The sequence below is a fragment of the Acartia tonsa genome, chromosome 11, assembly GCF_053477335.1.
Source record: "Acartia tonsa isolate MP-2025a chromosome 11, ASM5347733v1, whole genome shotgun sequence".
Taxonomy (NCBI): domain Eukaryota; kingdom Metazoa; phylum Arthropoda; class Copepoda; order Calanoida; family Acartiidae; genus Acartia; species Acartia tonsa.
Genome location: NC_137270.1, coordinates 44,511,922 through 44,537,180, shown reverse-complemented (window position 1 = coordinate 44,537,180; position 25,259 = coordinate 44,511,922). Strand labels below are relative to the sequence as shown.

Genomic DNA, 25,259 nt, shown 5'->3' with positions numbered 1-25,259 from the left:
TTTTATAGCTAGCCGGTTCTTTTAGTAAGTAGTAGATGTAAAATTTTTCATAGAATTCAGATATGCAATCGGTTTTTTTGTAGACCTCTTATTTTTAAAGTAATTTAAGTTTAAAAAAAAAAAAATTAAGTCGATTTTAAGGTACTAAAATGCAACAAAAAAAAGAAAGAAAATGGTCATTATGAACAAAAATAGTAAGATCTTTAATTTGACACCTTACTTTTTCAATTCTGTCAGGTAATTATTGAAAAAATCGATTTTTTTAAACCCACGAGAATAAAAACTTTGAACTTAATTTTATTATTTCACAAATAAAAAAATATGGGTTCATATATACCATTAGAATCAGAAAAATATTACGAATCCATTGTAAGCAAAATTGAAAAAAAAAGTTTACAATATAGTATATAAACTACAATAAAAGGAATTATATGAAAATATCATATTATGTTGTACAGGCAACGTCTTAATTCTTCAATTGAGTATAAAAATGGGAAGGGGGTAAAGAGGGGGTAAAGAGGGGGTAAAAAAGGGAAGAAAATAGTGTTGTCTGAACAAAAAAAATAATTGGCCATTTCTGTAATTTTTTAATTTTTTAATTTTTTTCAATTTTGCTTACAATGGATTCGTAATATTTTTCTGATTCTAATGGTATATATGAACCCATGTTTTTTATGTCTGTTTGAGAAAATATTTAGGTCTAAAGTTTTTATTATACCGAGGTTAAAAAAATAGATTTTTTCAATAATTACTCAGCAGAATTTTAAAAGTAAGGTGTCAAATTAAAGATCTTACTATTTTTGTTCTTACTGACCATTTTCTTCTTTTATTTTGTTGCGTTTTAGTACCTTAAAACCGACTTAATTATTTTTTTTTAAAACTTAAATTACTTTAAAAATAAGAGGTCTACAAAAAAAACCGATTGCATATTTGAATTCTATGAAAAATTTTACATCTACTACTTACTAAAAGAACCGGCTAGCTATAAAAAAAAAGTTGATACAACTTCTTTATGATAAAAAGAATGTTTTTTTTTACAAAATTTTAATTCTTTCATTGCATTTCAGGGCTCATTTAAGTTATAAACAAGGACCAAAATTGAAAATTTCAAATCAAAGTTAAACAACATTGATTTCTATACTTCATACGTCAATGATGTATTTTGCAACAATTTAATTTGTTTTATTTGAAAAAAACAAGAATGGTGTTATCTATAAGTACTACAGCAATAACAAAAACACAAAAAATAAATTTACTAGTGTTAATAATTCACAAGGCATCTTAACCCCTTACAGTCGGGCCCCTTGCCGCACCTTAATCAACGCTCCCCCATATTATCTCAGTTCCTGTTAGAGCTAGAGGGCTAATTTTTTTTGTGCAAGTCCCCTGTTTAATAACGAATATCCGACCTTTTATAAGTCTAAGTCAATTTTCGCTTCCTTCACCCTTTTATTTAACAACCTTTGTTTTTAGGTCTTTTTTTACTTAAAAATTTCAAACGGCTGTAATTTTCTTATTTTTGAAGCTAGAAGAACAATTTTTTTCCAGAAAAATGTTTATCTATCTATCTATTCATATAAGGATGTACTACTAGAGGATGTTTTAGTATTTTGGTATGATAAAATGCTTTGTTTTAGTCAAACAAATATTTTTGCTCTTTGTTTGGACGACCCTGCCAGGTTTGCTGGCATCCTGTGCCCGCCAGGATTGAGATATTCAAAAAATTCCAACTCTCAGTTATGTGTCATACCCATACTTAAAAAGTCACGCAGTTTGGGCTCTTTATCTTCACACACAGAAAATGAGATAGAAAAAACCGGAGTGGGGGGGGGGGCGTTCAACGCCCCCCCCCCAACCGTTAAGGGTTAATTGACAATGGACAAGAATGAAAATTAACATAATCCCTTAATTCTATAGCTAGATATTAATGGTTGAAAAGGTTGGACACTCCTGGTCGTCGAGTGTCAAAGTGACTCAAAATCAGCCATGTGACGGCATAGAAATAAGGGAGATGAGAGGAGAAGTGAGAAAGAACAGCCCTAAAAAAGAGATGGATAATCACCCATTTTTTTGACGTCACATGGCTGATTTTAGAGTCACTTTGTCCCTCTACTACTGGTCTTGAATCAAAACAATTAAAAGTACTCAAAGATTATAGCCAACGAACTAGATAAAAACTTTGGGTACCAGTGTACTTTACAATTCAATGTCCCCTCCCTCCCTGTAAATATAGCAAAACTCGAGACTAGTGAATTATTGAGTAGTTTCGCATTTTCAAAATGAATAATTAAATTCTTGAAAAAACGTAATTTAAAAGGATTTGTATTACAATGAAATCTTTTTACATAAAAGTATTCTAAATGTTAATTTATAATCTCAAAGTAGACGTATATGCGTTTTTAAAAAGCAAAGGTTTTTTAAAGCGAAGCTTTTCTATAATTAGGGTCGGTAATTATTCGTTAATTTAGGCAGGTTAGAATTGTCCTATCGATTTCAAATTTTGCATGATGATTCCTGTAGTAGTTAGGTACGATTTAGAAAGCGTAGCAACTCTATAATCATTACCAGAATGTCCGTACGTCCATTTTAAACATGTTGATTTTTCTACTTTTTTAACAACAAATTTTTATGTGATCTAGTTATCCGTTTGATCTGATTTTTTGTATATTGATTCATGAGACAACAAAGAACAATAGTATAAGCGAAGCAACTCTATAATAAAGTCCTAAAATGTAAGTATGTCCAGAAACATTATCCCGTATCAAGCAGTTTTTGAACAAATTTACTTACAATTTTGCTTCGACTGTTTCGATTCTTTTATATTCTGATTATTCAGTTCAGACACTTTACAAGTTTTAATGTCCGTTTGTCCTACCGTTTCAGTGCTTCCCTTTTATGGATGTTGTCATCCTTGGTATAAAATTGGGTAAGTCCTTCCGTCCGGAACGGATATCTTTGAATGTAGATTTAGGTATTTTAAAATACATAGTTATATTGATGTCACTGCGTAGCCACTAGCAAACACTAGCTGTTTCGGCCCATAGCCTGAAAGGGAGAGAGGATTAAGTATAATAAAACAACCAACAGCTTTCCTGAAAAGTACACTCAGTTCGGATCCGAAGTTTCCGAGATAATTAGCTTCAGACAAAAAAACTTACTACTTTATAAGAACTGATTAAATTCGCAAAATTCGTAAAATTCGTAAATTTCGTAAAATTCGTAAATTTCGTAAAATTCGTAAAATTTGTAAAAAAAAATTGGGGGGTATTTTTTTTGTTTTTGGGGGGGTTGGGGGTGTCCCACCCCCCAAGAAAATAGCTTAAAACCACCGCAGGACCAATAGATATATACCCTGAAGAGTAGAATCTGATCGGTTCACTGGTTACCGAGATCTTAAGCTTCAGACGGACAGACATCAAGCTACTTTGTATTATAGATATCATAGGTGACCCCTAGCCCAGTGTAACTTGGTGGAAGGAGGGAAGGTTATTAGATTCCAGCTGGTAAACTGGATTCAAGTGCCCCTAGAGGCCTCTAGAGCCTCTAGTAAATATGTATATATCCTATAGGAGACCCGCAGCCCAGTGTAACTTGGTGGAAGGAGGGAAGGTTAATAGATTCCAGCTGGGAAACAGGATTGGATGGATCTGTGCATAATACTGTTCAGATTGGACCACTTACCAGGTATGGATCTATCTATTTATTTATGGATATATCAATCTATCTATCTATACATATTATATAACCTGCGGCCGTGGCTCATCTGGTAGTTGTTGGAGAGGTGCTTAACCGAGGTCATAACTAAAGATGTTATTAAAGGTTCCTACTGTTACTATGTCAGATGTGTGACACTAATAGTTAGAGAAGGGTGAATACCTTGGCCCAAAACAAGCAAATCTTATTACAATGCACAGTTGAGACTTCCAGACAAAGGTCATGCAATCACTGAGTTGGTGTTATTTAACCTAATACCCCGGGTGTTTGGACAGAAAAGGAGATATTTGGATCTCCCTTGGTTGTTTGACCGTCGTTAGAGTGTAATGGACAGCAACAGCCTCGCCATTATGGGGTCATTGACAAGTTAAATATCTATCTATCTATCTATCTATCTATCTATCTATCTATCTTCCTATCTATCTATCTATCCAGAGAAGACCTGGGCACAGTGCTGACCTGCCAAGGCTCCAACAACAACATCTCTCTGCCCTCCTCTACTCGCATCTCATTGGACATGGTGTTTCCACCAATCAGAACGCAGATACGAACCCCGAAACAGCCGCTGTCAGCTGGCCAACAGTACACGGTGAGTTGGGATATTTTGTTGTAAATAGAAATATAGAATAATAAAAGATGAGATTATCAAAAAACTAAATGGGGAAAATAGATAGACAAAGGAAATTACAGATAATCTTAAATAGGAAAAATAGATAATGTAGATAGGTAGATATTAACAAAGTTGTAACCAGAAAATATGTAAAGTTTTCCTCAGGAATCTCAGGGGATAAGATAATGGACAATAAATTGATGTCCATCCTTCTTTATAATACAAATACTAACTGAAAACTTTGGGTACTACTAGATTCAATAAACCAAAGTACCCAAAGTTTTTAGCTAGGTTAATAGAGATTATGCTATAAAACTTTGGGTACCATTATTAGTTGACAGTCCAATGTCCCCTCTTCCCTGGGTATCCTTCAAGGTTGATAGGAAAAGGGTTGTGGTTATATCCAGGTGTTAAGGGATAAGACAATGGACGATAATTTAATCCTTTTCCAAATTATGATTATAGTTATTTATTGCATCGTATTATAGACTGCTCTCCGCGGATATTAAAATGAAACATTATAAGATGAAAACAAAATTTGTTAGCATTGAGGGACCGAATCCTATTATAACAAAACTGGTATTCATTTTAGGATTTTATTTTTGACATTCGTAGAAAATTGTCTACAATACGATGCTATACATGATTTTTCAGTTTTGCTGAGAACTAGTTCAAACCCATCATTCCTCCTACTATTCACATATTAAATGTCCGACAAAGTAGCAGTAACATTAAATATTTATCAGTTAGTTCTAACTAGAAGTATCCTAACAATTCTACCAATAATTGTAATCTACAGAAAATTACCATTGCGGTATGTACATCAATTTATCGACCATTGTCTTATCCCTTAAAATCCTTGCGCGAGTTCCATAGTTTTGCGGTTATTGATATTCCTTTCCTTAATAATATCAATCATTTTTAGTAGCGCAGCTACTCTGTAACTATGCTAAGGCTATTTATGTACATCAGTCTTGTTTAGATAGATGTAAATTCCAGTATGGTTTTGAAACCGATTGACATTCGATTTTAGACCTTACTAAAAAACTATGTATAGTATCGCATTATAGGTAATTTTCTACGAATAGTAGAATATAAAATCTTCAAAACAAAACTGGAAATAATCTTATAATTTTTCGTTTTACTACTCGCAGGAAAGCTGTCTATAATACGATGCGATAAATTAAGTATATTAGGCCTAATCACAAGTTAATTTGACAGCATCTATTTTCTTTATTGGCCGATTTCTTTTAAAAACGTATTCAATATATATTGTGCTGTTATTGTTATTGATATTGTTCTAGCCCATTTTACTGTTATACTTTTATAATTTGGTTAATTTAGGATAGTTTTTTTGTATTGTTTTTCAGGTAATTGCCATTTATTTTCTATTAATTGCTGCGACCCTTGAAAAAAGTTAAAATATTCTATGTATATATCCTTACTAGCTACTACGCCTCTAGAGGCTTCTTAGGCCATTGAGGTCGAATAGGGGGGAATTCGACCCATCCACCTAAATATTTTCAATCTAAGTTTTAGATATTTTTGGGAACACACTAGATATTACAGTACACACACACACACACACACTCACGCCCACACACACACACACACACAGAAATCCTTTCACTTTTATATAAGGATTGTTTTATCTATTTATATTATATCCATCTAACTATCTATCTATCTATTTAGTTGGTGTGCGAGAGCTCGGGTTCGAGGCCCCACGCAGTCATCACTTGGTGGATTGGTACTCAATTTTTGGGTAAGTCCAAATAATCGATATATAATTACTTGGATATAGCTTCATAATTTCATGTACTCTAATTGAGTAATACTCACAGCTGGCTATAATAACGATACCTCCCATCCCATGGAATAATCGAACTGACCAATAAATGAGGTCCATATTAGCAAGCTAAATTGACGACAAATATTATCCCTGTCAATATATAAACTTATATCCTATATCCTTTAATTAAATAAAAAAAAAGTTAAGCTTAAGAACAAAATAGCTTAAAACCATTCTGAAAAACTACTCCAATATCTCGAATTTAAAAATGAGGAAAGGGAGGGAAGGATTTATCAGTGCTTAACAGGCATTTTAAGTGAAAGAACCATAAAAAAAACTTGTTGGGTATGAAAATTTGTGTTTAGAATTTGTGGATGAAAGTTTGTTTAAAATATTTTGGTTTACCAAATTTTATGTGGTCTCTCAACTTAACATAAATATAATCATAAACTTCATAGAACAAGGATGTAGTTTTCCAAAAGTAGAGCTGACTAAAAATGAACATAAAGACTTACCTTAACCTATAGTAGCTACGATATTGATAATTCTTTTCAGGAATCTAAAGGAATAAGACAATGGCCGATAAATTGATGTACATCCACAATGATGATACACAAAATTATCTCTTTTGTAGATTACAATTAGTGGTTGAAACGTTTCGACACTTAAAACTGTAAATATGACTGTATTTTTGTCATACTATTGGTAGAAGTTGTATCAAATGCTTTGTTAAATTCAAACAAACATAGATTATAATTAATAAAAAAAATTAGGGTAGTGTTTCTATTATACATGTAACTCTTTTCCGTATGTATGTACTGATTATCATCTTATATAAAGTAGTAAGCATTTTTTTGTCAGTAGCGAAGGATCTCGCTAACCACTGAATGGATATGATCTTTACTTACATTGAAGCTTCTTATAAATGGTTTTAGGCTATTTTTCTGTACTTATTTCTTATTTCTTTGAATATAGAGCCCCTAGATGCTAGGGGCACAGCAAATTTCTTAATTCAGGCGATTAGACAATTTTTTTTTTTAAATACCTTTGTTGTAAAAATGTTTTTAAACAAGGATGACAACATCCATAAAAACGAACATTAACTCTTATAGAGTGTCAGAACTGAATAATTATATGTAAATGTATAAATTTGTATAAAATGTAATATTATTGTACGTAAATTTGTTGCAAAACTGTTAAATACAGGATACTGTTAAGGACATACTAATATTTTAGGACTTGATTACAGAGTTGCTTCGCTTATAACATTTTATTTTATATCATTTTTATTTTTATTTAGTTGTCCTATGAATAAGTATTCCAAAAAACAGATCAATCGGATAATTATATTCCATAAAATTTGTTGTTCAAAAATTAAAAAATCAAAATGGTTTTAATGCTTTGCTTTCTAGATCGTACCTAAATATTACAGGAATAATTATGATAAGTTTATAATCTATAGGACAATTCTAACATGCCTAAACAAAAGATAACAGACTTCCATTAGGGTCCGACCCTTATCAAAGCTTTTAAAAACGAATATCAGCACAATTTGTATTCAGACACTGAGAGGGACATTTGGCAGTTTATTACACTAGTCTCCAAAGCTCAACAATAACGTTTTCATATTCGTTGCCTTAACAAATTGGGTTTAAAAACGTTTCAACTACTAATTGTAATCTACAAAAAGTGTAATTTTGAGCATTACAGTGATGTACACTAATTTATCGACCATTGTATTAACCCTTTATAAAAAAAACGAATATTCGATGCAACACAAGTTGTACAAACTACAAAGACAATAAAGCTGTCAAAATAAATATCTATGATTAAATATGAGTTTGTATACTTTATTTTGCCAAACTATTATTACTTTTATCATTCGTTTTTGTAAAAAATACACGAGAAATATAAAAACAAGGATGACAACATCCATAAAAGCGAAGCACTGAAACGGTAGGATAAACGGACATTAACACTTGTATAGTGTCTGAACTGAATAATCAGAATATAAAAGCATAAGAGTCCAAGCAAAATTGTAAGTAAATTTGTTGAAAAACTGCTTGATACAGGATAATGTTTATGGACATGCTTATATTTTTTGGACTTGATTAATTAAACGGATAATTAGATCACGTAAAAATTTGTTGTTAAAAATGGGAAAAATCAGCATGTTTAAAATGGACGCATGGTCATTCTGGTAATGATTTTAAAGTTGCTACGTTTTCTAAATGATACCTAACTACTACACGAATCACCATGCAAAGTTTGAAATCAATAGGACAATTGTAACATGCCTAAATTAACGAAAAAAGCTATCCGTTACGGACGTACGGACGGACCGACCCTAATTATAGAAAAGCTTCGCTTTTAAAAAAGATTAGCATATAAAACCACCCAAAGACCTTTGTGAAACTTCCCTGAAATAAGAAACTCAATTGGTTTAGAGGTTACTGAGATCCTAACAGACAAACAACCTTATGTAACCTAGTTGTAAAGCAGCTACGCTTGTTTATTATAGAATCAAAACTATTGTCTCAAAGTGTCTAAAAAATCAGCCATGTGACGTCATAAAAATGAGGGAGATGAGAGGAAAAGGGACAAAGAAAACCCCTAAAAAAGAGATAGATAACTCCTCATTTTTATGACGTCACATGGCTTATTTTTTAGACACTTTGTACAGTTACCAGTTAGCCGTTTACGATGAGTTAAAGGACACATATAATTATACAGCTAAATAGTACATACAATAGTATATTTAGTTTACAAGTTGGCTATCTAATTTTCTCGTGTGATTGTAAGATGACCAGATTACTGAATCTTGCATTTTGTTTCTTACAGTAGCTATACAGGGATCTAAAGGGATAAGACAATGGCCGATTAATTGATTACATCCACAATGATAATATATAAAATTAATTAAGATTACAATAAGTGGTTGAAACATGCCTAAATGAACGAATAAAAGCTATCTGTCTCGTACAGACCCCAATTATAGAAAAAGCTTCGCTTTTAAAAACGGAATAGCGAATCTATAAATGTAAATAAACCACTGAATATTTGTATTTGATTGTATTTAAGGGGTAACTTTGTTAATCATTATTGGAGATGCACATAAAATTATCATAAAAAGTCTTATCCCTTATGATTCATGATTATTTTTTGTTGAATATGAAGCTTTATCAAATTAACTTTTTTTGGTTAATTTATTGACACACTTTCTTGTGGAAATGGATATATAATAGGTGGATATATTGACAGGGAAAATTTGTCGTAAATTTAGCTTGCTAATATGGACTAGGGTTGAGCCGGATATTCGATTTCAATATCCGGCCGGACACTGGACATGAAAAAACTAACCGGATACCGTATATCCGGCTGATTTCTTATGCCGGATATCCGGCTATCCGGCCGGTTATCCGGTAGTTTTCCGGACATCGAACGTTTGCCAGATATCCGGCCGGATACCGGATATCCGGTATAAAAATCAGCCGGATGTCCGGTATGTGGTATCCGGACAAAAAGTATCTGGCCCAACCCTAATATTGACCTTATTTTTTGGTCAGTTAGTTCATCCAGTAGGAGGTAAGGGAATAGGGTAAACTGGATGGATGTTATTTAAGACAGCTGCCAGCATCACTTTATTAGAGTGTATGAAATTCTGGTGCAACATCCAGGTAATAATATATCCATTGTTGTGGATTGTTTTTGAATTATTTATGTCTGACTATTGGTCACGCTAAAGTGATCATTGTTAAAGGCGAAGCTGTTCTATAATTAGGATCGAATATACGTATTGGATAGCCATTATCTATAGCTTAGGCATGTTAGAATTGTCCTATCTATTTCAAACAATTTATGCTACAATTTAGAAAGCGTAATAACAAATAAACATAATCCTGTATTTAATTTTGCAACAAATTGCATACAATAATGCTTAGATGTATAGATTTTTAACCTGTTTAGTGATTTTAGACACTCTACAAGTGTCAATGTGCGTTTGTTCTACCAATACATATGTAGAAGTCTTAACAAAAATGCGTCGTAGATCTATTCCAAAATTACTTGAATTCTTAATACTTTATTGACTTAAGACTTGATTAAAGAGATGCTTAACTTATTCCATAATGTCTAATAGTCCTATAAATGATGATTTACTGACTTTTGTGATTATAGAGTTGCTACCCTTTTTTAATGAAGCAAAATTGTCAAGTTTAACATCACTAGGGTAATTAAACCATGTCTAAATCAACACATTTTGTATTGACCTTTGCAACCTATCAATGAATTTAAAGTCAGGGATATAAAGGGATAAGACAATGGCCGATAAATTGATATACATCCCCTATAATGATACAAAAAATCGCCACTTCTGTGGATGTCAAGCATGTAGTGGTTGGAATGTTTGGACGCTCAACTTAATGTACCAACGAATGCAATGATAAGATAACACTATTATAAGACTTGGGGGACTAGTTTATAGCCCAATGCCCCTCCCTCCCTGATTTGAAGTATTAGTTTTTATATTTGTCATATTAATTACCTTTATAATGAATTATATTAAAACAATCTTTTTGGTTGATTTTTTTATAATAACGTATTTTTACTAGACTAAAACAAGTTCGTATTATAATAAATAATTATACTGGGATGGAGGGGCCATAGGACTCCAAATTACACTAGTACCCAAAGTTTTAAAACTACATTATTTTATTTGGTTGTTAAGTTCCAACACTCTTCAAGTATTAATGTTCGTTTGTCCGTACGTCTTTTTTTTTGGAGCTTTGCTTTTATAGATGTTATCATATTTGTTGAATTATTATTTAAATTCAGGTAAAACGTCTCAAGATAACCACGGGGACGTGAGTACCTCAGAACTGGTCCTGCAGCCAAATCCAAGCATGGATGGTCAGATTTTAACCTGCAGGTATCTATCTATCTATCTTTCTCTCTGTATATCTGTTTATCAGTCTATCTATCTATCTGACTAGAGTACCTCAGAACTGGTACTGCAGCCAAATACAAGCATGGATGGTCAGATTTTAACATGCAGGTATCTATCTATCTATATTTATCTATCTGTCTGTCTGTCTATATATCTATCTATCTATCTTACTATCTATCTATCTGACTAGAGTACCTCAGAACTGGTACTGCAGCCAAATCCAAGCATGGATGGACAGATTTTAACATGCAGGTATCTATCTATCTTTCTGTCTGTATATCTGTTTATCAATCTGTCTGTCTTTCTATCTATCTATTAACATGTTTTACTAATCTATCTACCTATGCAGGAGCGAGAATACAGCTCTACAAGAAGACCAGGCTGCCCAAGAAGAAACCTGGAAATTATATATCTATCTATCTAGGAGCGAGAATACTGCTCTACAAGAAGGTCAGGCTGCCCAAGAAGAAACCTGAAAATTATATATCTATCTATCTATCTAGGAGCGAGAATACTGCTCTACAAGAAGGTCAGGCTGCCCAAGAAGACACCTGGAAATTGGCTGTATATTGTAAGTATTATTAGAGTAGCGAAGCCACTTATTAATTAGGGTTTTTCCCTTCAGGGGCTCTGACTCTGCGGGGGTACCGACTATATAGTATAATCTAACCAAATCTTATTTAACCCATTAGTGCCGAGCACCACTTTTATGGGCCGATCGAGCTGAAAGTTTCAGGGAAGCTTTATAATGGTCAAAACGGAATTCGTATTTTTTTGTTTTGCTCTAGTGGCGTGCACAGGAAAGTTGCAATAAAACCCGGTTCGGCGTGAGTAAAAAAACCTTGCGGCATTAATAACCGTTTTTGGCCCTTTTTGGTGCTTTCCCCCGGCATTAAAGCCCGTTTGCGACCTAAATACCCGGTTTTTTGGCGCGAAAAGATAAAAATGTAATTTTTGAACGCCCAAAGTGAGATGAACACTTTTTAGAACTTTGATACGATCCGTAATTGAAAACTACACAACCTCATGTAATCTATAGAGCTACAAGTAATATACGAAGCGATTTATATCACATTTAAGATTTTGGCTATAGGTGCCGCCGTTTTCGGTTAAAAAAGCCCATTTCGAGGAAGTTTTAAAACTTTTGCTAATATTTGTATTGATAATAATGGGAGGGATATTGATAATGTAATTGTTGAACGTCCAAAGTGAATTATAGAGAAGCAATTATTCTATTACTATCAGTAATTGACAAATATATAAAAAAATGTAACTAACTATCTATCTATTGTATTATCATTGAGGACCAACATCAATTTATCGTCCATTGTCTTATCCCTGTAGATCTGTCTATCTATCTATCCATCCATCCTTTTATTTATCTATCTATCAATTGTAATATCATTGAGGACCAACATCAATTTATCGTCTATTGTCTTATCCCTATAGATCTGTCTATCTATCTATCTATCCATCCTTTTATTTATCTATCTATCTATTGTATTATCATTGAGGACCAACATCAATTTATTGTCCATTGTCTTATCCCTATAGATCTGTCTATCTATCTATCTATCCATCCTTTTATTTATCTATCTATCTATTGTATTATCATTGAGGACCAACATCAATTTATTGTCCATTGTCTTATCCCTATAGATCTGTCTATCTATCTATCTATCCATCCATCCTTTTATTTATCTATCTATCAATTTTAATATCATTGAGGACCAACATCAATTTATCGTCCATTGTCTTATCCCTATAGATCTGTCTATCTATCTATCTATCTATCAATCCTTTTATTTATCTATCTATCAATGATATTTATCATTGGGAAATAAAGAAATTTTTACATTTGAAGAGAATAATAAATGATAAAAAATATCTAATATATCTAATGGTTGAAAAGAACCCATTAGTGCCGAACCGGGCAATAAAACTTTCGGGTATTTTTACTCACGCCGAACCGGGCCTATATAGAACGTAAAAAAACGATAAAAAAATCATATAAAAAATAATAATTTGAATAAAACGAATTCACAAATGAATGTAGTTGCCAATAAACTTTAAATTTCACGAAAAAAATCACTAACTTTACTTCATAAACAAAAAAGTTAGGAGGGGTATTTTAAATCACCTTGTTTTTCTGGGTTCACACATTTTCGATGAAAGATTGTGGCCGACATAATAGATAGAAACGCTTCTCTCTGGGGGGAATTGAAAAACAGCGCAGTAAAGGGTAGGCTCAAGCGAGCATGATGCAATCTTAAAACTGGAAACCGGTTTATTTTGGCATTTTCTGGAACCGGGCGTTAAAACCCGGTTCGTCACTAATGGGTTAAAATAACAACCAAACAGCAAAAAAAAAAACTGATCCCCCTCCCATTATTTTCAATTTTATTTCAATAGAAAAGGCACTTTGAACAAAATAATTCTTGTTTAATATCTAATATAGTTTTTATGATATAAAAACCAGGCTTGACATTTTGTCAATACCGTTGGGTCATTTAGATTGACAGATTGGCTACACACAATTTATATTCCACACAGGGAGGGAGGGGACAATGGGCTGTTTATTATACTAGTCCACAAAGTTTTATTATAACGTATTCTTATTCGTTGACTTAATAACTGTGGGCATTTTACTAAATTTTGATTGGTTGGTTCATGACGTTTAGTGTCAAAACGTTTCAACCACTAATTGTAATCTACAAAAGGGGTAATTTTGTGTATCATCATGGGAATGTACATAAATTTATAGTCCAATGTTTTATCCCTTTTTTTTTTTATCCCTGTATACCATGTTAGACTGATGGCATGAAGATTGAAGTTGACATATAATATTGCAGTAAATAGTTGTCATTCCAGGGATCTAAAGGGATAAGACAATGGCCAATAAATAAATGTACATCCCCAATGATGATACACAAAATTAACTTTTATGTAAATTACAATTGGTGGTTGAAACGCTTGGACACTCAATTTGATGAATCAACTAATCAAAATTCAATGAAAGTCCCCAAGGTTGTTATGAGAACTAATAAGAAAATGTAATTATGACACTTTGGGGACTAGTGTAATAAACAGCCCAATGTCCCCTCACTCCCTGATTCGAAATCCTGTTAGGCTGAAAACATATAGTTGACACAATTTTGCAGTCAGTATATGGGACAATCCATGGATCTAAAGGGATAAGACAATGGCTGCTAATTTTTTGTACATCTTCAATTATGATACACAAAATTTACCTTTTGTATTTATGTGTGTGTGAATTTAATGAACCAACCAAGAAAAATTCAGTAAAAGTTCTAAGTTTGTTAAGCAATACATAAGAAAACATTATTATACAACTTTGGGGACTAATGTGATAAACAGTTCTGACACTCTATAAGAGTTAATGTTCATCTGTCATACCGTTTCAAGGCTTCGCTTTTATGGGTGTTGTCATCCTTGTTAAAAAACCAATATTTTCCTGAAAATGAATAGAAGTCAACACGAAAAGGGTATCTAATTATTTTCACTCTGACGTCAAAAGTATAATTAATTCTAAACTTTACCTCGCTAATTATAATAATATTCCAAAATCTAACTATCTATCTATCTATCTATCTATCTATCTATCTATCTATCTATCTATCTATCTATCTATCTATCTATCTATCTATCTATCTATCTATCTATCTATCTATCTATCTATCTATCTATCTATCTATCTATCTATCTATCTATCTATCTATCTATCTATCTATCTATCTATCTATCTATCTATCTATCTATCTATCTATCTATCTATCTATCTATCTATATATCTATCTATCTATCTATCTATCTATTTATCTATCTATCTATCTATCTATCTATCTATCTATCTATCTATCTATCTATCTATCTATCTATCTATCTATCTATCTATCTATCTATCTATCTATCTATCTATCTATCTATCTATCTATCTATCTATCTATCTATCTATCTATCTATCTATCTATCTATCTATCTATCTATCTATCTATCTATCTATCTATCTATCTATCTATCTATCTATCTATCTATCTATTTATCTATCTATTTAGTCCCCCCAATTGTCCACCTGAGAATGGGCCACAGCATTGAGTCAGAATATTTAGAGGTAAATAATTTTAAATAAATTATGATCAACAAAATTATCCCTGTTTTATATTGAAATTTTTGGTTAAAAGAGTACCCACAATTTTCAACTAACTAATATTAATAAGATAACTTGGCTTTAAAACTTTGGGTACCAGTGTAATTTACAGTCCGTGCTTTTTATTATATAAACTAGCGGCTACGCCCCTTGCAACTATGGGCTCTCTTTTCAAAGGCGCTAAAAACATATCTTAAAAACCTCCCATATCACAAGACTTAAACCTAAAAATTAGTTAGCCTAAAAGTATCTCGGGACCTGTGAAAAGCTAACTTAAAATGGATCCTAAGCTTCTGACAAAAAAACTTTACATCTTTATATAATAGGATTTACAAAGTGTCATTAGATGAAAATCACCCAGTAGACAGAGAATTTTTGCATGTTAAATAGTATAAGGACAAATAACTACTAAATTAATGCCAAAAAATTAAAAAAATAAAATTATTACTTTTAAAATCTTTTTTTTTTGTTTATTAAACTAAATATAACATTAAGAAATATTTTTGAAACAAAAAAAGTAAATAAATAGACCCTGAATAAACCCGTCATCGGATATTGTCTTTCTTGTTATGAGCAAATAAGATTTTTTAAAAACGTGCTATGTCTTATTTGTATAAGAGCAACCTAAGGCTTAAATTAGTCTGTGATTCTATAGCGTTAATCAAGTATAGGCATCAAATTTCCTAATTATACACTTTCAAAGCTAAAAACAAACATAAGATTTCTAGTTATTCATTTGGATATTTTAATGGCAAGGTTTGAAATTTGAAATTCCTTCACACAATTTACATTTTTCTTTAAGTCTTAAAGATACCATTTTATTTTCATTCTACATATTTTTTAGAAAATTTGTTTGTTTTTGCTTGCTATCTGTTTGTATCTTTTGTGTCTGTCTGTTTGTCTATCTGTATGTTTGTCTATCTGTTTATCTATTTGTCTGTTTATATATTGTTTGTCAGCATGTTTATCTGTCTGTCTGTTGGTCTGTTTGTTTGTCTGTTTGTTTGTATGTTTGTTTGTCTGTTTGTCTGACTTTTTGCATGACCTTTTATCCGACTGTTTGTTTGTCTGTCTGTCTGTCTTTCTAATTGTCTGTTTGTCTGTATATCTGTCTGTCTGTCTGTTTGTTTGTTTGTTTGTCTGTTTGTCTGTTTGTCTGTTTGTCTGTTTGTCTGTTTGTCTGTTTGTTTGTCTGTCTGTCTGTTTGTCTGTCTGTTTGTCTGTCTGTTTGTCTGTCTGTTTGACTGTCTGTTTGTCTGTCTGTTTGTCTGAATGTTTGTCTGAATGTTTGTCTGTCTGTTTGTTTGCCTGTTTGTTTGCCTGTTTGTTTGTTTATCTGATTGTTGGTCTGTTTGTTTGTCTGTCTGTCTGTTTGTCTGACTTTTTGCCTGACCGTTTGTCTGTCTGTTTGTCTGTCTGCTGTTTGTTTGTCTGTTTGTTTGTTTGTCTGTTTGTCTGTTTGTCTGTTTGTCTGTCTGTCTGTCTGTCTGTTTGTCTGTCTGTTTGTCTGTCTGTTTGTCTGTTTGTTTGTATGTCTGTATGTCAGTTATCTTTTATCTTTTATTTGTATCCTTATTGTATTTGAATAAATCTGAAACTCTCTAATTAGTTTATGGAGATTTTGCTCTGGTTTCAATTTTCCTCCCAAGCTAGTCTCAAATACAGCTCACCTAATAATTAGCTTCACAAAACTAACTTGAAATAGTACACTATAGTTTATTCACGTACAGGAAAGACTCAATTACAGCAAACAAAAAATATAGCTACCCAAAACTGACATAAACTAGTACACTGTTAGTGATTCACATGGTAAACTAAAATACAGCGGACCTAAGAAATAGCAAAACAAAACTGACTTAAAATAATACACTGTAAGAGCAAACCTAAAATATAGCTACGGCTGCTTTAAAATAGTACAATGTAGTTGACTTATAGGCAAGAAAATGCTACACAAAACTAATAATAGAATAAAACATAACAACATATAAAATCACAAAAATCCGGTTCCATTAATTTTCTTTAACTTTTGAATCTTGATTTGCAATTGGCAATTTTTATTAAATTTATAATAAAATAATCAAATATATGAAAAGTTAAATTATATCTTACATACAATATATTTTAAGTTTAAGCTAAATATTACAAATAAAAGATACAACCCTTTACACATTTTGGGAAACAAAAGCATATTAATGTATTTTTAAAAGCGAAGCTTTTCTATAGTTAGGATCGGTCCGTCCGTCCGTCCGAGATAGATAGCTTTTATTCGTTAATTTAGGCATGTTAGAATTGTCCTATCGATTTCAAACTTTGCATGATGATTCCTGTAGTAGTTAGGTACGATTTAGAAAGCGGAGCAACTCTATAATCATTACCAAAATGTCCGTATGTCCATTTGAAACATGTTGATTTTTCTACTTTTTTAACAACGAACTTTTATGTGATCTAATTATCCGTTTGATCTGAATTTTAGTATATTGATTACTGGAACAACAAAGAACAATATTATAAGCAAAGCAACTCTATAATCAAGTCCTAAAAATGTAAGTATGTCCATAAACATAATCCTGTATCAAGCAGTTTTTCAACAAATTTACTTACAATTTTGCTTCGACTCTTATACTTTTATATTCTAATTATTCAGTTTAACAACGATACAAGTGTTAATGTCCGTTTGTCCTACCGTTTCAGTGCTTCGCTTTTATGGATGTTGTCATCCTTGTTTTTCTAAAAAGGTGAATGTAGGTTAACTATTATGCTGTCACCATTATTTCTTAATTAATGATATTATACACCTGGCTTATTATGCCAAGAAAACATATATTATGTATATATGTACAAATGATGAGTGTAAAGTCAAGCTTTATTTATTTTTCTAAAGATTTTTTGCTCTAGAGGCATAAATATAGTTATTTTTGTATGTATCCTTTTATTATTTATGTTATTAAAAGCGAAGCTTTTCTACAATTAGGATCGGTCCGTCCATCCGTAACTGATAGCTTTTTAGTTAATTTAGGCAAGTTAGAATCATCCTATCAATTTCAAACTTTGCATGATGATTTCTGTAGTAGTTAGATACGATTTAGAAAGCGTATCAACTATATCATTGTTACCAGATTGTCCGTATGTCCATTTTAAACTTGTTGATTTGTAACTTTTAAAATAATAATTATTCATGTGATATAATCATATGATTTATCTGATTTTTGGACTACTGATTCCTATTACAATAAGGTTCAATATTATAAGCAAATCATCTCTATAATCAATTCCTTATAATGTCAGTATATCCTTAAATAGTTTCTGTATTTAATAAGTTTTGCAACAAATTTATGTATAATTTTATCAAAACTTATATTATTTTTTTTCATATATTCAGTTGTGACACTCTTCAAGAGTTAAAGATCATCAGTCATACCGTTTCAGAGCTTTGCTTTTATGGATGTTGTCATCCTTGTTTCATTCAATATTATCAAAGTTTATCTGCTCTTATCAACCTTTTTTCTCCTTTTATCCTATATTCCTTGATAGTACCTATTTATATAACAGGAAATAAAAGTAGTGAAAACTTTAAAAGAAATTTTTGGGAGTGTGAGGTCATATTATTACCAAGGCTGTACAACTAGATAATATGTGAAAACCACCATAAGACCATTAGAAATATTCCTTTAAAAGCACAGCCTAATCAGTTTAGAAGTTAGGACGATCCTAAAGTTTGAACAGACAACAATAGTTCTAGTTTTCTTATAAATGAAAAAAAGGTTTTTCATTGGACTAACACACATTTTCACATTTTAAGTTCAGAAAAGGTTTTATCAGACATTGAGAAAATAAAGAAAAGGTTCTGATATCCAATAAAAATATTTATGTTTATAATGTTATTAACCATATGCATGAAACTTATTACATCACATAGAAAACAACTGCATAATCATAACTAAATATGTTTACTTAAAGGCTCATTATGTATTTTAAACAAATAAAAATTATTTATTATATATTATGAAAACTTATTAAAATTTGTTGTTGTCACTTTACCTAGATTTTCTTTATAATATAAGCTTGATATATTTAAAATTAGTGTGTTATTACCAATTCAAAAATGTAATTCAATTTTCCTACATCTCACTAAACAGAATGTTATGTATAAACTCTATCCTGAAATATATAAATTGTACTTGAAAATATGGTGCAGGGAGGAGTGGTGAGTGTGTGTGGTTATGACATTTAATTTGATCTGTTTATAATACCATCATCATTGCTATCTCATACTCTACAGGTGGGGATATAAGTTATGGTTGTAACTCTATCTATAGAATTTTTAATAAATAAATATGCACTGAATAAAATTTTTGAAAAATATAATTTTTGGAGGGGGTAACATTTTTTCTCAAAGTCAATCAAAAAACACAAAAACATTCATTTGTTTGGTGTAAAGATAAGGATGGATGATAAAAAACTTTCACTAATACTGAAATTTTATAGTCTTTGATCCTTTCACTAGTTGAGGAACCAGTTGCCCAACCTCTAGCTTCCTTGAGGAAGGTGATGGATTAGCCTAATACCTCCACAAGACATTTATAAAGCTTTCCAGAACATTACAACCCCTCTAACCAGTAGTTTATGAGATCTCCACCTTTTATTAAAAAAAACGTACTACTTTGAATTAAAGGACACTTCAATGTTCTGAGAAATTTTTTTTTTACATTTTATAATATTTATCATGAAAATTATGAAATAAAATCATAAAAATTATCATTATCAATACATTTATAAGAGGTTGAATTACTATTACAATAGATAATTAGCAGTTAGTACAGCAGTTTTAACCAGTGTTAGATCACTATTGATTTGTCTACTGCCTTAACATTAGATATCAATTATTCAAAATCTCTCTTATGGTAGATCCTTTTTCCTTTGAACCACAGTCAACACATGGCACATTATTTAAACCTTGAAATATGTACACTTAATTTATAATACACATTTATATTGGTAATATGTGTGGCACATGGGTCCCAGGCCTTTAGAGATTAAAGCTTAATAATTTAGGATCAATAGTTATTTTTTTAACTATGAATTTGTAAATTTTAAGACTTTGTTTACTTCTAGTAATTGAGGCAGAAACTAAGGAAGGAATGAGGTTCTACTAAAATATTTTTTTTGTGTGTGTGTGGTTTGTAGCTATGATTAATTAAATTTTGTCATACTACAAATCTGTTAATGACGATAACCTTAAACATGGCCTACATGCCTTAGTGTTGCTAAACCAAATTTCAAAGGTGTAGACACAAGGTTGAAAAGCTTTATTCCTAAATACTTAGCCAAAGCAAATTTGAAAAACTCTTTTACAGTCTGTTTAATTTACTGTTTTAAAGAAGCAATTTTTTTCCAGATGTTGTCTTATAAAAATTTTAAGTTGAATGGTAATCTACTTATTCCTGGTTGTAGAATTTAGATAATGTAGATAATATGGTTATGCAAATTAAGAGAATTTCTCCACAAGAATCCAATTCTCTCTCAATCTCTTCTCCCATTTCGCTATACCAACCCTTTGAATGTATATAAATATGTTCAGGGTGCTCTTGAAATTAATTGCATGCTAAATATCATAAATCAGTTTGATTCTGTTGTGAAAATTAATAATATTATTAATTCATTAAATATTATATGGAATGAATTTCTTTCCAGGTAAAAATTAGGTATTAAAAAAAATAAAAATTTTCTACATATGATCAATAAGTCTGAGATACAATTCTTCAAAAATCAAATCAAAGATTTGGATAATTTCTACTGAAAGGTCAAAGAGCTAAATAAAGCCCTTAAATGTTGTGCAAAAATGTGCTTTCCCTAGTGAGCTTATTATATTTACCCTGCTTATTAATCTTGCAAGGAATCCTTTACCCAATATAACCTAATCTAATCTAACCTAAAGTAAAACACTAACATACCAAAAATTACTGCCTCTAATTTTCAAAAGATGTCATGAGGAGTTTTCTGTGCACTTTGACAGAAACCTTGAGCATAACCCCTACCCAGACAGTATAAACAATACAATTTAGAAAAAATGCTCATTTTTTCATAATGTCGAGACATGATAATAACATAAATATGGGATGTTCTTTTCCATTTCTTCATCATAATTATCAATAAGATTAGTGGACAAAAAATCAACAACTGTTCATTTATTCTAAAACCATGAAACATAGGAATGGTTGCTTCAAATGAATATGAATTTCATACTTTCCTTGACTACCAACTCTACAGGGATGTCGTACAAAGTAAAACAAATACATTCAATTATAGGACAAGACCAATAGTACGATTGTACAAAAAAATAGACCTTTATGACAAACAAGCTGGGTACTTTAAAATGCATCTTAAATTGCAGACACACTGAATAATTATCTGTAAATACATGATTATACTAAGCAAGTGCACTGTAGTAGGACAAATGTTCAATAGTCTTGAAATTAATAATAAGTAGGCCAAATTCATATAAACATTCCATTGAAATTCTACAAATGAAAGGTTACATTCATAAAGCTAGACTTTTTTTTTTATAGAAGCATATCTTATAAAATTATGTTTAAAAAAAAAATCATAATAACAATTTAAAATTCATGATACCATTAAAAAATAGTTTAAATAATATTTTTTAGTACACCTTATTCTGTCATATTTTATTTTTTTACTACAAAACCTACATCACAATAATTCATCTTATATACCTAATTTTTTAGTAGCAAAGCTACTCTATAATTCACTTTGTCCGTCCGTCAGTCAGTCCGTCCGTCCGTCCGTCCGTCCGTAACGCTATGGGGGAAATGGGATTTACTCAGCTCCTATAAAAGATAGAATGCTGAAATTTTTTGACAACATTCCCACCATTAAGGAGCACAATTAACTATAAAACATCATTGGCGGTCGGACCGATTTTTAGCAGGTTTTAGGCTATTTTTATATTTTTCACATTTTTCTCCATATCTCCAGTGTTTATGGTCCGATTTTCAAAATTTTTTCAGTTACAGATATCAAAATTAAATTTCCCGTCGTTTAAAGTAACAACCATAAAGGCCAGACTGCCTTTTTAGCAGGTTTTAGGCTGTTTTTTTTATATTTTTAACATTTTTCTCCATATCTTCAGTGTTTATATTCCGATTTTCAAAAATTTTTCAGTCATAGATATCGAAATTAAATTTCCTGGCTTTTAAAGAAAATAACCATGACGGCCAGCTGCCTTTTTGGCAGGTTTTAGGGTATTTTTTTTATATATTTAACAATTTTTTCCATATCTTCAGTATATATGGTCCGATTTTCCCAATTTTTTAAGTTATGGATTTAAAAATTAATTTTTTTGTCGTTTTAAGTAAACAACCATGGCGGCCAGACTGCCTTTTATCAGGTTTTTGGCTATTTTTATATGTTTTACATATTACCCCATATCTTTGTCTATTTTGATCCAATTTTCAAACTTTTTTGGGATATCAGTATCAAAATAGTTTTTCCCATTGTTATGAGCATCTTTAATATAATTTACTTGGACCATCGTCATCATAAAATAAAACAAGGTTTCATGTTTATTTTTTCCAGTAAATCTATTCTTGATTTTAGTAAAAAACCTTTTAAATCTACCTATACGTATTTCCATCTACGATTTTTTGTGCTTCGCTACTTATGGATGTTGTCATCCTTGTTTACTACAAAATCAATATTACAAGAAAATTTACTCCTAACCTAACTTTTTTAATACATTACAAGAAATCAACATATATACCTAACTTTTTTTTACGACGAAATCTACATTTCAAGAAAAAAACTAAAAAAAACTTTTCAGGAGGGAGCTGATATTTACTTTGAGTGTCAAGTACGAGCTAATCCACAGTATTACAAGATTGTTTGGATTCATAATGTAAGTAGATAGATAGATAGATAGATAGATAGATAGATAGATAGATAGATAGATAGATAGATAGATAGATAGATAGATAGATAGATAGATAGATAGATAGATAGATAGATAGATAGATAGATAGATAGATAGATAGATAGATAGATAGATAGATAGATAGATAGATAGATAGATAGATAGATAGATAGATAGATAGATAGATAGATAGATAGATATATAGATAGATAGATAGATAGATAGATAGATAGATAAATACAAAAATAATAGTATGTGGTGTTTACTTAAAAAGTTTTTGTATCATATAATGCATCAAAAAACTTTTCTATTTGTTGTTTATTCTTTATTTGCGTTGAAATAAATAAATATTTTTACAAGCCCAGCTTCTATACAAGCTTGGTAGGTTTGTTGGTTGGGCATGGAGCTTGGAAAAAAGCTTTAAAACACTCAAAGACTTTTATAAAGCTTCCCTAACAACTTTAACCCGGTCGTACAAGAAATTTTTGAGTTATTAATCTTGAAACTAAACAAAACAATATATTCTGAAAAGGTTTATAGCTATTTTATTGAAGGGTGTCACCCCCCTAACAGGCGATCTCACCACTATAAAATAATAAATCCCTTAAACATTAAACAATTGAAAATGTGGGGTGTTGTTAATTCTTGATTTATGTTTTTTATCCTAGGGTCGAGAATTATATCAAAATTTGGATGAAGGTCTTATCATTAGTGGAAAAAGTTTAGGTAATTATACAGTGTGTTTTTTTAAAGACAATTATTAAACAAGGATGACAACATCCATAAAAGCGAAGCACTGAAACAGTAGGACAAACGGACATTAACACTTGTCTATAGTGTCTGAACTGATAATCAGAATATTAAAGTATCAAAAGAGTCGAATCTAAATTTTTGTTGAAAAACTGCTTGATACAGGATAATGTTTTGGACATACTTACATTTTTAGGACTTGATTATAGAGTTGCTTTGCTTATAACATTATACTTTGTTGTCCCAGGAATCAAATACCAAAAATCAGATCAAACGGATAATTAGATCACATAAAAATTTGTTGTTAAAAAAGTAGAAAAATCAACATGTTTAAAATGTACATACGGACATTCTGGTAATGATTATAGAGTTGCTACGCTTTCTAAATCGTACCTAACTACTACAGGAATCATCATGCAAAGTTTGAAATCGATAGGACAATTCTAACATGCCTAAATTAACGAATAAAAGCTATCTATCTCGGACGGACGGACGTACGGACCGACCCTAATTATAGAAAAGCTTCGCTTTTAAAAAACAAAAAAATATTTAAATTTTTTTAAAATAATACAGTAAAATCTAAAATTGATCTATCATCTGAAGATGGTATTAGCACATTTTTCTTATGCTCAAATCTTCTACCCTTTGCAATAATGACAGACAAACAGACAGACAAACATACCGACAAACAGACAGACAAACAGACATACAAACATACACACAAACAGACAGATAAACAGAAATATAAAAAGACATATAAACAGACAGACAAACAGACAGACAAACAGACAGACAAACAGACAGTCAAACAGACAGACAAACAGCCGGACAAATGGACAGTCAAACAGACATAAAGACAAACAGACATAACCTCTACTTATATTTTAGTGCTGCAACGGATAGCTCGAGAGAGAATGGGTAATTACTCTTGCTTGGTTTCCAATATTGAAGGAGATACTCTCTCCAACATGGCTTATCTCAAAATCAAATGTAAGTATATTACATATTATAGGGTTGCTGTACTTATTATGTTATTACAATTAATGTAGCAAAGCTAATTTTTATCCTCAATTACGAAAATATCTTCAATATATGACCATATCTTTATTTAACCAACAGCTGCTGCACCCCTGGAGGCCGCTAAATTCACTAGAGGAAAAAGGGGGCGGGAGGATTCGACCCTGCACTTTCAAATTTACATTTAAGAAGAAAAAGTAAAAATAATGGTTTTTAGAGTTTTTTTCTATTGGCGATTTATCTTTGAACCCAACCTAACATATTAATAAGGTTATCCGGTACCTACAAGGAGCTAAACTGTAAAGGAAAACCATATCGGATCAGCGCAGCGGTTAG

The 25,259-nt window shown here is 31.2% G+C and overlaps 1 protein-coding gene across 1 annotated transcript in view; it reads left to right on the top strand.

Annotated features, from left to right (window-relative positions):
• The window catches only part of LOC145331304 (neural cell adhesion molecule 2-like), a 70,858-nt gene that overhangs the window by 3,990 nt on the left and 41,609 nt on the right, over positions 1-25,259 (top strand). The window contains exons 4-12 of the mRNA XM_080175922.1: positions 3,570-3,684; positions 4,150-4,303; positions 6,020-6,089; positions 10,950-11,043; positions 11,565-11,632; positions 15,138-15,193; positions 23,067-23,141; positions 23,825-23,882; positions 24,795-24,896. Of these exons, the coding sequence (XP_080032048.1) occupies positions 3,570-3,684; positions 4,150-4,303; positions 6,020-6,089; positions 10,950-11,043; positions 11,565-11,632; positions 15,138-15,193; positions 23,067-23,141; positions 23,825-23,882; positions 24,795-24,896 (792 nt within the window). The remainder of the gene's footprint in view (positions 1-3,569; positions 3,685-4,149; positions 4,304-6,019; positions 6,090-10,949; positions 11,044-11,564; positions 11,633-15,137; positions 15,194-23,066; positions 23,142-23,824; positions 23,883-24,794; positions 24,897-25,259) is intronic.